This window comes from Camelus bactrianus, chromosome X, assembly GCF_048773025.1.
Source record: "Camelus bactrianus isolate YW-2024 breed Bactrian camel chromosome X, ASM4877302v1, whole genome shotgun sequence".
Classification (NCBI taxonomy): domain Eukaryota; kingdom Metazoa; phylum Chordata; class Mammalia; order Artiodactyla; family Camelidae; genus Camelus; species Camelus bactrianus.
The window spans coordinates 77,089,698-77,107,562 of record NC_133575.1 but is presented as its reverse complement, the minus strand read 5'-3'; the positions used below and the strand labels follow the sequence as shown (position 1 = coordinate 77,107,562).

At 34.9% G+C, this 17,865-nt stretch overlaps 2 protein-coding genes across 5 annotated transcripts in view; both read right to left on the bottom strand.

The window, feature by feature from the left end:
- DIAPH2 (diaphanous related formin 2) overlaps positions 1–17,865 on the bottom strand; it is a 797,042-nt gene that overhangs the window by 613,049 nt on the left and 166,128 nt on the right. For all 4 annotated transcript variants that reach the window (XM_074359372.1, XM_074359371.1, XM_074359369.1 and 1 more), the window contains one exon: positions 5,482–5,621. In XM_074359372.1, the coding sequence (XP_074215473.1) occupies positions 5,482–5,621 (140 nt within the window). The remainder of the gene's footprint in view (positions 1–5,481; positions 5,622–17,865) is intronic.
- Positions 2,169–4,003, bottom strand: RPA4 (replication protein A4). The gene has a single exon (XM_010951130.3). It carries the CDS (start codon positions 3,868–3,870, stop codon positions 3,082–3,084), a length of 789 nt encoding a protein of 262 aa, XP_010949432.2. The 5' UTR covers positions 3,871–4,003; the 3' UTR covers positions 2,169–3,081.

The window sequence follows — 17,865 nt, the reverse complement described above, 5'->3', positions numbered from 1 at the left end:
GCATCCAGGAAGACATTTGGAGACAGAATCTAAATTTCAAGAGAAATGTCTGAGCTGGAAATATAAATCTAGGCATCACAGAGACACATACACACACTCTCTCTTACAACAGTGCTTAGCAGATAATAAGTACTATATAAATGTTAAAACATTAACTATTTTTATTTTAATAAATATTTCAGAAGTCAATTGAATTTAAGCTTATTAAAATGAAAGTTAAAACTTAAATGCACATAGTAGGTACTCACTAAAGTTTTAATGACTGAAAATAATTCTCAGTGTTTACCATTTTTGATGTGTCATTATAAAAAGTTAATGAAAATTGTAAAAATACAATTTGTATTTCTCATATTACAATTAAAATCTAAATCAATTTTTTTTTAATGGAGGTACTGGGGATTGAACTCAGGACCTCGCGCATGCTAAGCCCGCACTCTACCACTGAGCTTTACCTTCCCCCCTAAATCTAAATTTAGTCGGTAAAATAAAACAGTTACTAACAATTATGACAATAATACTAGCTTTGACTTGAAAACATTTTCAAATTTATTTATTCAGCTCATTTAGAATCAACTTCAACATAAATGCACACATTTCTTATGCCCATGAGCCATAGGAAAACAACCCCTAGTGGATTATAACCATCAATTATGTTCTTCAGATTCTTCAGACTTAAATGTTCCTGCCCAAAACAGTCGACTGTATTTCCCCAAGATTTCTAACTTATCCTCAAAGGTTTGGCTCAGATACAAGGCAAGACTGAAGAGGAAGGGGAGCACTGGCCAAGTTTATTCACCAGCTAAACAAAATTGAAAAAGTACGCGTGCCAGGTGGATGGCTTAAACTGAATTTTAATAATCTGCTACCCCTAACATGCACTAAATGTGCATGTACGAGACAATCTTAGCAATTCTTTTCTGCCTAAAAATGTTTGTTGATTTCCATTCACATTGTAGCTAGGCATGCTTACTATTCTTCCATTGCAGTCCCTTACCTGCAGCAGAATCCCACTAAAGCGAAAGAATGAGGGGGAGGGGTGCTGGGTAATTAACAAACCTAAAAAGAACCCCAAAATACTAAGACAGAGGACAGTTCCCCTCAAAGGATGGTGAAAGGAGCAAGGGTAGTCCCTGGCCTTAAATTCAGGTGTATGTACTGCAAAATACCAGTTTCCGGGCACAGAGGCAGCCAAAAAGGGCTTTTTTTTTGCTTTTGCTTTTTTTTTTTTCTTTTGCTTTTGCTTTTTTTTTTTTTCTCTTTTTGTCCTTTTCTTTTTGGTTGCTGTTTTCCTAGTCCTGAAGGAATATTCCTAGAACGAGGGGAAAAGTGGCTACCCATCCAAAGGCCAGGTGAATCAACTCTGACAACTAGGAGAACGATCTACAAGTCATAATATCAGATGTTAATCTCCGGGTTTGTGCATTTGTGTAAGTGATACCACTAAAGAACATTATGTCTCTTAGATTATTTCTTTCCGTTCTGAGATTCTGAGGAAGAAATATGCCCCTGGTCTCTCCCTCAGTATGATTTTCCCCAGAGCAGGCAACCTTTTCAACAAAGAGTGGTTCAGAATTTCCTATGTTTATGAAGACTAGAAAGTGGAAAGATGTCTGATAATTTAAACAACAGGTTTATAGTATGTTAAAACCATTTGTGGTTTTCAAAAGAGTTTCGTGATTTCTTGGCTTTTGAAGGGAAGAAAATTTAAGTTTATGCCTCAGAATCTTAAGAAGAATTGGTGCTAAGTTTTTGTAACAAGTGGCATAAGAGAGGCCGTGTTCTGACAGTATGGATGGCTATGGTGCACTTAAGAGATTTTCTGTTTTTGCACCTTTTTTGTGATTAAGACAATTAATGCTTTTCTCTTCTACCTGTCTGAATGAATATATATATATTCTTTCCAGTAATGTAACAAAAGTAGTAATTTGAAAGATACCATCTTTAGTGTATGGACAACTAAATGCTTACTTTACTCAATTATTTAAAGAGCCTCACATAATTAATATAACCTATACTAAAATGTATTATTACAACTCAGATATAACCTATGTTACTGATAATCATATAGAGAAGAGAAAAAAATTATTCCAGATAATTAACATTAATATTCAAAAAAAAAAAAACAAAAGGCTTTTCAAATGAATTTAGAAAAAAATCACACAGGGAAGTCAAAATTTTGCAAGTGTTTTAATAAAAGGTTTGAATAGATTTAGTTAAACTTGCTAAGTTTAATAATACTCCTATAATTACTTTTTATTTGTCTAACCTATAAGAATAAAATCTTCTTATACATAAAACAGAGCACTTAGTACTGCAGATAATACATTAGAAATAAAACAAAGTCTGGTATCTGTGTACCATGCAAGTACAAGAGATTGTAATTTAATCCAAATACCACATTGTATTTGACACAATAATTAAACTAATGATATTTTAAGAAAAAAGTAGTCAAAGGTGACCCTGCCATTTAAACACAGTGTAATTGTATCTTTTAAAAAACATAAAACTAAGGCAATAAGAGCAAATCCTTCAGTGAACACTTCAACTGAGTACTTGACTTCATAAATTGCTATCTTTAGCACATCTGAATTAATCAATTACTATATTTAGCAAGAGATAACAATATGACTAGAATAAGCTAAATCCAAACAGAAAATAAGTCTAATGTAAAAACAATATGTTTTTTTTTGTATCTTAACTGGCTCCTTGACTGAATCTGTTTTCTCCTAGTATGCAGTTATTTCAGAAAAAGAAGCTCCCACGCACCTAAGTAATAATTTTTCAATTTTTTTCTGTACCTTTTCTCCCCCAAATTCGTCCGTCAAGGAGTGTTTTCGTTTGCTTGCAGGTAAATCCTACAAAAAGGCCAGTGAATTTATCCATTGCCAATTCCCTCTGAGTTTCAAATACAGACAGTTAGAAAAAGAGGAAAGTCCAATGCAACTGTAAAAGCAGTGAGGTTCCAAAGGATGCCAGTTCCGATCTTTTGCTTAAAAAAACTACTTGCTAAAAGTCAAACAGTCAAACTCAGTCACAACAGAAGGCAAGGGTCTTCGAAAAATGAAAAAACGTTTTGCTGCTTCAATTAGCAGATTTAAAATGCTCCCCATCCACGGTGGGGTAGATGTGGCCCTCGGTGGTCAGGTAATTAATGGTTTGCTTGATGGTCCCAATACTCAGGTTGCGAAGCTCCTCCAGGAGCTCACCAATGCTCTTGCCTTCCTGTCGAGGACACTCTTGAATCAAACGCAGCACCTCCTTCCAGAGGAAGTCAGGGTGGCACTCACTGTGCTTCTGGGCTTCATCCATGTCGAACGGAGCAACAGGGGTGCTCTGCCCAGAGGCCGCTTGGAGAGCTTTATCAAGCACCATGTGTGCGTTGACCGTTTCTAGAATGTGTGTGGTGAATTCGTTCATATCCTCCAGGACGCGGATTTTCAACACCTCAAGGCTCTTCACCTCCGCAGAACATCTGAGGATACCGAACACTTTGGCATAGACCCCCACTGGAAGCAGAGTCACCCCCTGCTTTGCTTTATCTCTGCCGATCCTCTGGCGAACCTCAATAGGCTTGGCGGTCATATCATCAATCTTGTAAAGAACGCAGTTTGCAGCTTTCTCTGCCTGTCGGATTATTCCCACGATAGAGACCTGGGAAATCTCGATTCCTCTAATCTTGAAGACATTATCAAATAGAGTAGAGGTGAGCAGCTGGCTTACACAACAAGGTACAATATCCTGGATTCGTACCCTGGATCGTGTGGACTTAGTAGCAAGAGCTACCCTGCCCAGAGGCGGTGGGTCACTGCCTCCACTGGCTCCACCCACGGCAGAGATGCTGCCACAGCTCCCAGACCCATCCTTACTCATTTTGAGGATAGCTCAAGCAGGTGAGATGGTGACGTTCAGCTCCAGTCAGCGAGTTCGGCCGGCGAGCTCCGACCTCCAGCGTGGGCTACCACGTAATGCCGGGCTTGTGACGCAACAAGTAGCCCCTGGCAACCGTGGAGCCAATCAGTTGCCAGGATGCAGCTGCCTCTACCCAATCAGGACCTGCCAGCTTCTCGCCTGGTCCCAGAATTCTTCGGAGACATCTGGTAGCTACTCGGCTACATTTTAAAAGGCCCGCATGTAATTTCAAAACTTTCCCACTATCTTTATAAAAACCCTTTTTACTAGGTTTGCCCATACTTCATTCCTAAATGTCACGACTTCTATAGTCACTTCTTAAAGACTCATGTATTCATTTATTTCCCTTCAACAGAAATTTTCGGAGCAATAAATTTACTATAACTTGTGGGCAGCGGCGGCGGCAGCGCTGTGTGGCGGGGGTGGCGGGTGACGCGGGGGGGGTGGCGGGTGACGCGGGGGGGGGGCGGGGAGCGGGGAACGAACCACCATGGTTACTGTTCCCAGAAAACTCACATCCTTGTTCAAATCATTAAAACCAGAATAATTCTGGAAAAAATAGCAAGACAGCCACCTCTGAATAATTATCATATTCAAATGCAAGTCATATATCTTGCAGCTAACTTTTTAAATTTTATTGTAGAATTACACTTTCCCAGTTACTCTGCCAAATGCATTATAGGTAAAAATAAGTAGCATATTTCAATTTATACATAAATCCAAATGAAACAACTGAGCTCTAAAATTATTTTCAAGGCTCTGTGGATAGATCAGGGAAGTACAAGACGTGGGCCCTATCACATATTAGGAAAACCAAGAATAAAATCAAAATACGGTTTCTATATATTCTTATCCAGTAATTTCCAAACTTAAGAGTTCGGTAATTGTGTAACTGGATCCCAGAATAGTTTCATATTACTGAAAATCTCCTTTTCATTATAAAAACATTTCATTTGGGGTGTAATTAATTTAAAGGCTTTTTATGGTTAATAAAATATCAGTCATTGGAATCCACTATTGGCAAGAACTTCTTCCCTAAAAATCCTTTGTCCCTAGGTAATAGCTAAGTGTGTAAAATTTTGAGGAGTTTAATACTTTCTTACTTCCTTTATTGGTTAAGACAAACTAATTTTTGCTATCCGAAATTACAGAAATGTGTGAAGAGTATATCTAAAACTTGTAGAATATATATTTACTTCAAGTTAAAAAGGAATAATACCATAAAGCCATTATACTTAATTCATTTTACAAATAAATATAGAACGGTCGCTGAGTACAGATTTTCATGTAAATGTGGATATTTAACTTCTGGATCCATATTTTATAATAATCAAAGAGGATTTAACCATCCAGGGAATATCTGTATTCTTAAAATTGTACATTATTAGAGATCAGATTAACTCTATATTTTTAAAAGTATACAACCTCATAATTAGACATTGTTTTATTAGCTAACATCAGACTTCTGTCAGGAAATCTTGAGGTTAAAATGACATAGCTGATTATATTTCCAACAATTATATACAGTACAGATTATATGAATCATATACCAAAACAACAAGAACCACCTACCTGACAGGATTGCTGGTTAAAGAAACCCTGAGAGATTCTAGGCAGTTAAGAAGTTTCTCATCTGAAATACCAGATCGTAATTCATGCACATATTCTTGTGAAGACAGGGTGCATTCATGTTTGCTGTTTTTCAGCCCTCCCTGTTAAAAAAAAAAGATACTATTTTAGACAAACAACAAGGCTTTTTTTAATATAAAATCACACATAGAATATGTAAAGTTTTATTGTATAAAAATGTGTACAGAGTGCTAGTCGCTTAAAAATTCTTGGTCATAGAAATGATGTGCTAAAATCATGTAGTATATATCTCAACACTCTCCTCAGTCTCATTTAAAAGAAAATTACACAGATGATGCACATGACCTGAATAGAATATGGACTTGAGTGGCATAAAGTATCACTGATGGGGATGCTTAAATTTACAATCCCAGACATTAGGATTAACATTAGCAGGTCCTCCTTAACCCACAGGCTGAACATTTAGAAATCGTCTTATTAATTTTCCCACTTAAAATATTTATATTCTGTTCTGCAAAATACAGTGAACAGAATTTAATGCAAAACATTATACATAACTCGAATCTTTTGAAATATGTCAGTATCAGCCTATCTGAAAAACAAGGGAAGATGGTTAAAATATACAACACTATAGTCTCCAATTAGCATATTAGTTAACAAATTACTCTAAAGCATTCACCAATTCCCAGCTACTCCATCCTGTTACTCCCAGGCTGTAGATTGATCTTTAAAAGTCCTTAAATGCATTTATCTGATAGTGACTAGTTTTTAGCTTAATTTCCAACATATACGGGGTTATTTCTAGAACTCATTATCTCATCACAGCTCCTTAACTTCATCACCTTGCCATAACTATGTAAGCAGTTTGGGGAGAAGGCTGGGAGAAAAACATCATCAACACAGTCATTGTACTAATAACTCAAAGTTTCACGTTCTAGAAATACATACTTATAACTGTCCCTTTTCTATATTACAAACATATCCTCCTGAATTAAAACTCTAGCCTGAGTCCCATTTTGTAAATGCGTATGAATTACACTCAGTTTCTGCTAATTTGGTAAAAGTCATATCATTAGAGGCTATAGAGTTTAAAAAAAAAACAATATGTTAATAATGAGAAACAGACTCCCTAGGGTTTCACACTATTTGGCTTTTTATTGAGAATGCCTTCTGAATATGGAAATTGTCAACCATTCTTAATGTATAAATTTTTAAAAATTCCATTAAATAGTAAATGTTTAAAGTCTGATAACGTCTTATGTACGAGAGCTCTATTCCCTTACACCACTGTGGCACCATCACTATTACAGCACTTAAGACATTGGTGCAGAGGTCATTATTTGTGTCTCTCTCTTCTAGACTTGGAACTCCATGCATGCCAAGTATCTACCAAGGTGACTGAGTGTAGTGAGCCTCAACTGAAGTGTGATGTGCCTGAATCTGTCTATAACAATTACAGAACAAGGAATACAATTTCATACTTTTTGTTCCCATATTTTGTGTAATGGCCACTGACTTGATTTTTCTTGCTTTATTAGGATATGGAGTAGATGTTCAAGAAGTCTACTCAATGAATCACCACACAGATGGTGCAGTGAGTAAAGCCATCGCCGTGAAATCAGTTCCACATTTCTATAACTTATTTACCTATCTCTTAAGGCTACAGAACCACAAGGAATAATAGCAAGTAAACATTAAAGTATAAAATTTTGCAGGTCTCCTGTCACATATCACTTTCACATGATCCTCAAACTTGTTTTCTAAATTAACAGATGACAAGGCCCTACTGATCCGCCCTCAGAGGTTTGTAAACAGAGCTCGTTTCTGCAGAATGACCTTTGTATTTGCTGTTCTCTCTACCTGAAAGACTCTTAGCCCTGACATCTCCATTGCTGGCTCTCATCATTTATGTCTCAGCCCAAGAGTCTGCCCTTCACACTGCAGTTATCATCACAACACCATTTCAAATCTCACTGATACTATTAGCTTTATATAAGTTCATCTGCTTTAGCACTTAACTCATTTACTGTGTCTTCCTCATTAAAACATAAGGCCCAGGATGTGGGAACCTCACCTAGCTTGTTTACTGCTGTACCTCCAGATCTTAACACAGTGCTTGGCATATGCTAAGTACTCAATACATATTTCTTGAATGAAAGACAGATATATGAATGGCGAGTAAGAAATGGGTGAATGACTGATGAGTTTCAACATGTTGAACCTTCCAAATTCAGTTTAGCTTTGCTTTTGAATATTATAGTTCTGAGAGGTTCCATTACAATTTATTCAGAGATGCTAGTACACAACAGGTAAACTGAGGCAGTATATAGTATGTTGGGGATGGCTCAAACTGCCCCTGGGTATGAATCATGGCCCCCTTACCTTCTAGGTAGTCTTTGAGCAGCTGACTGAACTTCTCTCTATAAACATGTTTGCTCATTCATGATATAAGGGTGAAAAACACCTACCCCTCGTATTTATTAGGAGGATTAAGACAATGCATATCAAGTGCCTAAAACAGACGTTTGATACATGTTGTCTCATAGACAGAGTAAGGTGCTCAGAAAATGTTACTTCCCTTCTTCTACATGGTTGTGGGTGAGATACTCTATGGAAAAATTACGCCAGCCAATCACCTTGGGACTCACCCCTCCTCCAAGTCTTAGAAACAGTTTTATAATTGAGGATACTCTATGGTTATAAGGAATGGGAGCAAACAACCTAATGGAGTAAGACAGAAAATATGTAACTTTATAGAACAAATGTGTGTTATAACTTAGAAGGACTTTGGGGTTTTCACATAAGTTTGTATTTGGAAATTATGAATTATTATACCATGAGAAGGCGGCACTGGTCCTTAAAGATCAGCTCTCCTAATATCCGCATTACAGAAGTAGAGAATCAAGCTGATTTCCCAAGTTCACATAATTAGTGAAGTTGCGAGAATAAAACACTAACATTCTGGGCCTTGGGTTACTTCTTTTTCTACTTTATGTCACTTTGTCTCCATATTGATTAAAAAATTAAAGCAACAAGTATTTGATTCTGAAATCTCTATTACAATATGTCAAAGTATCTTCAGCATAATCAATATGATGCAGCATAATATTAAAGAAGTCATCTAAAACCAAAACAACGCAATAGATTACACTAATTCTCACTATATTTAACAGGGTTGTAATACAAGAATGGCTTATTATTAATATCCTGTTCTGATACTGAACAAAGGAAACAACTAGATAATGGATGGATAATAATGGAAATTTTAATTAGCTGCTCTGTATGAGATTAATGAAAATTACCACTGTGCCCATTTGATCTTTAAAAAATAATGCAGACGAAGTTAGCAATTAGCATACATCATGCTATTCCAAAGCTAGGTGAACAAAAAGCTTTCCTAATTTGAAACCATTCCTTAATTTGAAAATCATTAGGATGGAGATACTTGTCAGTGTGACTATGTTTGTATTATTCTAACACACTACACAAAGAACCAAAAGAAACTTTAGGTCAGTTTAATAATCACAATCCCCCTACTCTGATATGAAATGTTAGTATCAAAACCAGATGCGCAATATTCTAAAAAGAACATTTAAAATTTGCAGTGGAGATACCACTTCTGATTTTAAATTGAGTTGGTCTTAGCATGACCTGTCATTCTTTAATGTAAATACAGATTTACTTATAAAGTGAAGAAAGGATATAAAGGTATCTTGCTGCAGACACTGGGAAAAACTATTGATTGTACACAGGTCTTTTCAACTACAGTGTGCACACAAATAGTAATTACTATCAGTGGTGTCATTTTCAAGTAGGAAGGACAATATTATTGTGATGAAAACAGTAATATCATTACTGCTATTGATTATGATTTATAAACCCTAACACAGTCAGGTTTCTTTGGCTACTTTAATCATGTGAGTTTCTTATCTTTCATTGCAGTTCTCTGAGAAAGCAATGTTACAGATTAACAAATTTGGAATTATATCTATAAAGGTTCACAGTGTTGTTCTTGAGAGACTCCCATAAGTTTAAAAGCATAAGAAATCAAAAAGCCATTTTCCTCATCATCAGTTCCTTGAGTTCCAGTAGAAAAAGGAGATTAAAAAAAGGACCTAATCCAAGTCGATCTACCTATTTACTCTAAGAGTGATGTATTTGGTGGGCTATCTGAAGCTGAATATATTGCTAAACCTTTAGATGACTTCTCTCAGCTATATAAGAAAAATATCTCATAAAGGGAGATTAGCATTAAATAATTAATTCATCCCCCAAGTATAAAAGGTACTTTAAAACATATTACATTAAAGCAACATTTTGAATAATTTTTTATGCTATTTGCACTGAAAGGTGTTTTAATTGCATGAGAAATATAGTGTGAAAGATACTACATATTATCAACTCAGGGTCTATAAGATAAAAACTATACAGAACATTAGTATCATGAGATGAATTCACATAGTGTCATTTCCCACCACAGGACATATAGTTTATAATTAAGACCTTTTCAGAGGCCGAAAAAGTAATGTGAAAAATAAGAGAACATATCCTAACTTCAAGTGGAATAACTTTGCATTTTAGGGGTCCCAGAAGGAGAAGAGAGAAAGGCCCAGAATAATTATTTGAAGAAATAATAGCTAAAAATTTCCTGAATCTGAGGAAGGAAACAGATACCCAGGTCCAAGAAGCCCAAAGGGTTCCAAATAATATGAACCCAAAGAGAAACAAATTGAGAAACATTATAATTCAAATGGTAAAAGTAAAGGAAAAAGAGCAAATCTTAAAAAGCATAAAGAGAAAAGCAACTTATTATGTACAAAGGAAACCCTATAAGGCTAACAGCAGATTTTTTTTACAGAAATTTTACAGGCCAGAAGGGAGTGGTATGTCATATTCATAATGGTGAAAGAAGAAAACTGCCAACCAAGAATTCTCTGCACAACAAGGTAATTATTCATAATGGAAGGTGAAATTAAGAGGTTTCCAAATAAGCAAAAGCAAAAAGAATTCATCACCACTAAACTGACCTTAAAAGAAATGTTAAAGGAACTTCTGTAAGCTAAAAAGGAAAGGCACTAAAATTAATAATAAGAAAACATACATAGGTAAAAATCTCACTGGAAAACATAAATAAAGAGTAGTGGAGCAATCACTTACAAAGCAAAAATACAAGGATGGTTTAACATTCATAGACCAATTAACATGACATATCACATTAACAAAGGATAAAAATCATATGATTATCTCAATAGATGCAGAAAAAGCATTGAACAAAATTCAACACCCATTTATGATAAAAAAAAAACTCTTAACAAACTGGGTATAGAGGGAACGTAGCTCAACATAATAAAGGCCATGTATGAGAAACCCACAGCTAACATCCTGCTCAATGTGAACAGCTAAAAGTTTCTCATCTAACATGAGGAATAAGATAAGGATGTCCACTCTCACCACTTTTTTTCAACACTACTGGAACTCCTAACCATAGAAATTTGGCAAAAAAAAAAAAAAAAAAAAAAGAAGAAAAAAGAAAGAAAGAAAGAAAAGGCATCCAAAATGGAAAAGAAGTAAAACTATCACTATTTGCAGATGAAATGATACTATATGGAGAAACTCCATAGACTCCATCAAAAAAAAATTACAACTAATAAAGAAATTCAGTAAAGTGGCAGGATACAAAATTAATATAAAGAAATCTGTGGCATTTTTATACACTAGTAACAAACTATCAGAGAGAGAAATGAAGAAAGCAATCCCATTTATCATCACATCAAAAAGAATAAAATACATCAGGATAAATTTAACCAAGGAGGTGAAAGACTTGTACTCTGAAAACTACAAGACATTGATGAAATAAATTGAGGACAACAAAAATAAATGGAAAGATATACCATACTCCATGGATTAGAAGAATTATATTGTTAAAATGTCCATATTACCCAAAGCAGTCTGCACATTCAGTACAATCTCTATCAAAATACAAATGGCGTATTTCACAGAACTGGAACAAATAATCCTAAAACTTGTAAAGAACCACAAAAGACCCCCAAATAGCCAAAACAATCTTGAGAACAAAAGAATAAAATTGTAGGTATCATACTATCTGACTTAAGACTATACTACAAAGCTACAGTAATCAAAACAGTATGGTACTGGCACAACAAGAAATACAGCTCAACAGAGCAGAACAGAGAGTCCAGAAATAAATCCATGCACTCATGGTCAAGTAATCTATGACAGATGAGGCAAGAATATGCAATGAGGAAAATAAAGTCTCCCCAATAAGTGGTACTGAGAAAACCAGACAACTAGGTTTAAAAGTATAAAATTATCCCCCTGATTTCTTTTTTAAAAAAAAGAAAAAAAAAGTATGAAATTAGAACATTTTCTCACACCATATACAAAAATAAACTCAAAATGGAATAAAGACCTAAATGTAAGACCGAAAACTATAAAACTCCTAGAGGAAAACATAGGCGGTACACTCTCTGACATAAGTCTTAGCAATATTTTGGAGGAATCTGTCTCCTCAAGCAAGGGAAACAAGAGCAAAACTAAACAAATGGGACTTAATCAAATTTAAAACCTTTTGCACAGCAAAGAAAACCATCACCAAAATGAAAAGGCAACCTACTGAATGTTAGAAGATAATTCCAAATGATATGTCTCATAACAGGTTAATATCCAAAATGTAAAAAGAACTCATACAACTCAATATCAAAAATAACCAACCCAATTGAAAAATGGGGAGAGGATTTGAATAGACATTTTCTGAGACATACAGACAGCCAACAGGTATATGGAAAAATGATCAACATCAGTAAAAAATCATGAAAATGCAAATCAAAGCCACAATGAGATACCACCTTACACCTGTTGGAGTGGCTACTATCAAAAAGACAAAATAACAATGTGTTGGTGAAGACTTGGAAATAAGGAAACTCTCAGTATTGGTGGGAAATAAGGAAACCCTCAGTATTGGTGGAGTATTGGTGGGAATGTAAATTGGTGCAGCCACTATGGAAAAAAGTATGGAGCTTCCTCAAAAAATTAAAAGTAGAATTGAAGACAACACAAACAGATGGAAAGACACACTGTTCTAAAAACAGAACTACCCTAAATCCAGCATTTCTACTCCTGAGTATATATATCCAAAGAAAATGAAAACATTAATTCAGAAGCATATACGTACCCCTATGTTCACTGTAGCATTATCTATAATAGCCAAGATACACAAGCAACCTAAGTGTGTATTGATAGATGAATGAATAAAGATGATATGGTATATATATACAGTGGACTATTACTCAGCCATAAAAAAAGAATGAACTCTTGTCATTGCCAACAACATAGATGGTTCTAGAAGGTATTGTGCAAAGTGAAATAAGCCAGACAGAAAGACAAATACTGTATGATTTCACTTGTATGTGGAATCTAAAAAACAAAACAAACATACAAAAGAGAAACAGACTCATAGATACAGAGAGCAAAATGGTGGTTGTCAGGTAGGGGTGGGTGGGGGACGGGTTAAATAGTTGAAGGAGATTAAGAGGTACCATGTAAAAGCATCATTATCCTTTAGATGCTACATACCATTTGTCTCAAGAAGATCTGACTAACTAAACTAATTTAAATATAATTAACTAAAATGTTTAAAGTGTAAGGTTTTCTACAAGAAATCATTTACTGTTTGCTTATTGAAGCTTTTATATATTAAATACCAGATTAAGCATTTCACCCTCATATTATAGAATCTAAGAGCATCACAGAATGAACACTTAAATCATTCTTTCAGTACATGTACTATTAGAAATGTCAAGTACACAAGGAAACCCTGAACATATATTTAAATTCTGTGGCCCTATTGTTATTTCTTCTATTATGAAACATATGCTTAATTTATAGAGCCAGGAAGAAAATACTTCATAATAACACCAAATAATTACTCAATACTCAATTAAATTCACAATAATTTTTAATTTTTATCATTAACTGAGACAAAAGGGTGATTTTTTTTAATAAGTAGAATGTTGATCCTGAAATACTAAACTTCATTTCTTAAAAAGCAACAGCCTTATCTGATCTAGACAGTCTCAGAGACATTAACAATGAAAAGTTAAACCACCATTAAAGGATTTGTCAGAGAAAGCTAATTAAAATATTTACAATTAGTCGATCTGTATAATAAGCAATCAGTCTGACATGTTTCTTTTTCATATCCAATACAATAAACTTGTAGTGTATTCCATCCTTAAAATCTATCCATGCTTGCCTTTTAAAACTAGCATTTAGCAATTATAGTGAACAATGTGCATATGAGTGAATGGACACCAAGTAAATCTTTAAAACTGTAAAGTGTGGCTACTAGCATTTTTATGAGCCTTTATCACCACCCACCATGCTTGATAAAAGAAAGCTTAAGCATTATATTTATCTTTTATGTGACAGAGGCCCTGGAGATATATCAGATAATGAAATGTAAACAGATAGAAAGTAACCCAGGAAGTTCTTAACCCTGGGTCCCAATTCAGGGAGTATGTAAACTTGGAAGGGGAAAAATGACATATTTATTTTCAGTAACTGCTGACTTAAACTTAGCATCTCTTTCAATTGTGAATGTAGGCAACAGACCACAGTAGTATAAGCAGCACCTACAACCTGATCACTGTGACTGCCAGAAGTCACAGATGTTTTCCTATCACATCACACACATTTGTGGCCATATATTAAATATCACTTAGACTCATCATTTCTCAAAATTACCCTAGTTCTACAAGCTGCCACTTTGTCTTGTTATTTAACAAATCTTATAAAGAAACCCCTTATTGTCTCAAATTTTTAATTAAACTTTCTACTTTGAGATAACTGTAAATACACATCCAGTCATAAGAAAAATGGAGAGAAACCTTTTGTTTTCCCCTAGTGGTAACGTATTGTGAAACTGTATTACAATGTCAACTGGGATATTGACATTGAGAAAACCCACCTATCATACCGAGAGTTCCTTAGTTTTACTTGCACTTATTTGTGTGTGTGTGCACACATGTGCGTGCACATATTTGAGTTCTTTGCAATTTGATCACCTATGGATTCATGTATTCAAAGACCAAAATCAAGGTAACAGAACAGTTCCACTGCCACAAGGATCTCTCACATTGCCCTTTCATAACCACACTCAAATCCCTCCCACAGTCCTCCACCCCTGGCAACCACTAATCTATTTTCCATTTCTATAATTTTGTCTTTCCAAGAACGTCATTTAAACAAAATCATACAGCAGTAACCTTCTAGCATGAGCTTTTTTCACACAGCATAAGGCCCTGGATATTCATGCAAATACCTACACATATCAACAGTTTGTTCCTGTTTATTGCTGAGTAGCTGTCCATGGTATGGATATACTACAGTAATTTAACCATTCACCCAGTGAGGACATTTGGGTTGTTTCCAGTTTTTATCTATTATGTACAAAACGACTGTGAACATCCGTGTTCAGGTTCTTGTACGAACCTAAGTTTCTCTGTCTGGAATGTGTCATAAGTTAAAAACATTATTTGATTAGTGTATTTTAATATGATTAGTTTCCTTTCTAATCCTAGGTAGTTTATGTTTTACACTTAAAAACATGATTCTGAGAAGGTGCCCATAGGTTGACCCAGCTGCCAAAGGCACCCATGGTACCCTTACAGGCACCTGTTTCCTCTATTTTGTAATGGCAACACATTTACTCTTTCTGCTGCCCTATGAAGGGAGAAAAGGCCTGCTTCTGTTTCAAACAGAGAAAGCTCATCTATGCAAAAAGCAACAAGAAAATGGGCAGAATTTGACCCATGATAATGTGCCACAGGATAACCAGTATATTTGGCACAGTCAGCTTCTTCATTGTATCATTTAAAGATGAGAACAGGGAAAGCTTTATCAGCATCTGTTATGTTGGGCAATGACTATAAAGTTTTTGAGTTTAGTATTTGCCCTCCCTGCTTTACCCTTTCAAGATCCAATTCTAGGAGTGACTTTAGACATTGTAACAAAGCCAGTTTAATAATACTTTTGCAGATTATAAATGTTTCCTACACCCTAGATAGAAACTACATTTTTTAGTAGGTAATGAAGCTATAAACTGTAAAGGAAATAAAGAAAAAAAAGAAAATTTCCTTGCACACAAAAAAATTACCCTATAGTTTTGAAACCCTTAGCCTTCTAAGCATTTTACTAAGTGCTGTCAGCCAAAATGAACACCTTGAATTTTATTCAATTCCCTGCCTACCTGTATTAATAGTGCATCAATGATACAATACCCAAAGGACAGAAAAACAAAGAAAAGTAAAAGATCTATGACTAATTGTCATGTAAATAAATGGATCGATGTCTTCGGCACTGAATGAGATTCACAGATTGAGATTTCAAAAAGGCGTTTCATTTCTATAGCACAAATAGCTTTTAGAACTTTTCCTATATACTCTTTCATCTGAATCTAACAACAGGGGAAGATATTGTTAAAACCATTTTTCTTTTCCGCAGTTGTGAAAATTGACCCATGGAGAAGTCATGACTTGTCTGAGACAATATAACCAGCAAGTAATTGTCAGAAACGGGCTAGAACCTAAAATAGAGAGTTCCTTTCTGAAGACAGGGCAGAACTATTTTCAAAGGGGCACAATATGCTCCCGATGCTGGATTATAACAAAAAAGAGGAAAAATGGGCAAAAGTTTCAGAAATACTCCTTACCCTCAAAAGCTGTGTCAATTTAGTCAAGTTATTACTTGACCTCCTTGGGCCTCAGGTTCCTTATCTACGAAATGGGTTGTTGTAAAGATGAAATAAGAATCCAGGTAAAATAACAATGCCTGGTATATAATAAGCACTCAATTAATGTTTGCTGCCACTATATATTATTTTGCTATTAATTTAAGGAGGACTTTCCTTAAAAATTGCCTAATGAAAGCAATACTGGCATTATGAAATTAGTAGTTTCTGTTCACCTTATTCAGGTGATGCTCAGTTGGGCTGCTTATTTTTCTGAGATGCTCAGGAAAGGATTTCTACCTGAGATAGATTAGAGTGTGAGGTGATACCTCATTGCAGTTTTGATTTGCATTTCTCTGATAATTAGCGATATTGAGCATTTTTCATGTGCCAACTGGCCATTTGTATGTCTTCATTGAAGAATTGCTTATTTAGGTCTTCTGCCCATTTTTGGATTGGGTTGTTTGTTTTTTTCTTATTAAGTCGTGAGAGCTGCTTATATATTATGGAGATCAAGCCTTTGTTGGTTTCATTTGCAAAATTTTTTTCCCATTCCATAGGTTGTCTGTTTCTTTGTTATTAAGTTGTATGAGCTGTTTATATATTCTGGAAACCTTTGTCAGTAGCATCATTTGCAAATATTTTCTCCCATTCCTTTACAATGGAATACTACTCAGTGATAAAAAAAAATAAAATAATGCCATTTACAGCAACATGAATGGACCTGGGGATTGTCATTCTAAGTGAAGTAAGCCAGAAAGAGAATGAAAGATACCGTAGATATCCCAATATGTGGAATCTAAAAAAAGAAAAAAAAGAAAAAGTAAAAAGAGGACACTAATGAACTCCTCTACAAAACAGAAACAGACTCGCAGACATAGTAAACAATCTTATGGTTACCAGGGGAAGGGGGTGGGAAGGGATAAATTTGGGATTTTGAGATTTGTAAATATTAACCACTCGATATAAAAATAGATAAAAAACAAATTTCTTCTGTATAGCACAGGGAACTGTATTCAATATCTTATAATAACCTTTAATGAAAAAGAATATTAAAACAAATATATGTGTGTGTGTATATAAATATATGTATGACTGAGACATTATGCTGTATACCAGAAATTGACACATTGTAACTGACTATACTTCAATTAAATAAATAATATAATATAACAACATCAAAAAAAAAAAAAAAAAAAGATGTATCCTAGATTTAGGTAGCCTCTCTGAGCTAAGTGATAATATTACTTGCACTTTTACAGATCAAGAAACTGAGATTTCAAAAACCTGGGCAAGGTCACATTACTAGTAAAAACCTGAATTTGATCCTAAGTCTGAGGCCTGTGTGTTTCACCACTGAACAACAGTGCCACCATATTAGTATTGAGAAAGTGGTGTTCAAGATTCCCACAGAAAATAAACAAAGTGAGAAGACAAGGCCAAGTAAGAAAATCTGATCAGTGTTTGCATTTAGAAGCAGAGAGCAAGAAGCACAGAAGAGAGTATTTCATAGCTCGACAAGAATGAGTGAAAGAGAGACACCATTTGAATTTGCACATATGTAATTGAATACTCCCTTTTCCCTTGTTGTGATCGGCCTCTAAAAAATTATTGCAACA

Excerpts from the sequence above, each read along its gene's own strand:
- RPA4 (XM_010951130.3), bottom strand. The coding sequence starts at position 3,870 with ATGAGTAAGGATGGGTCTGGGAGCTGTGGCAGCATCTCTGCCGTGGGT.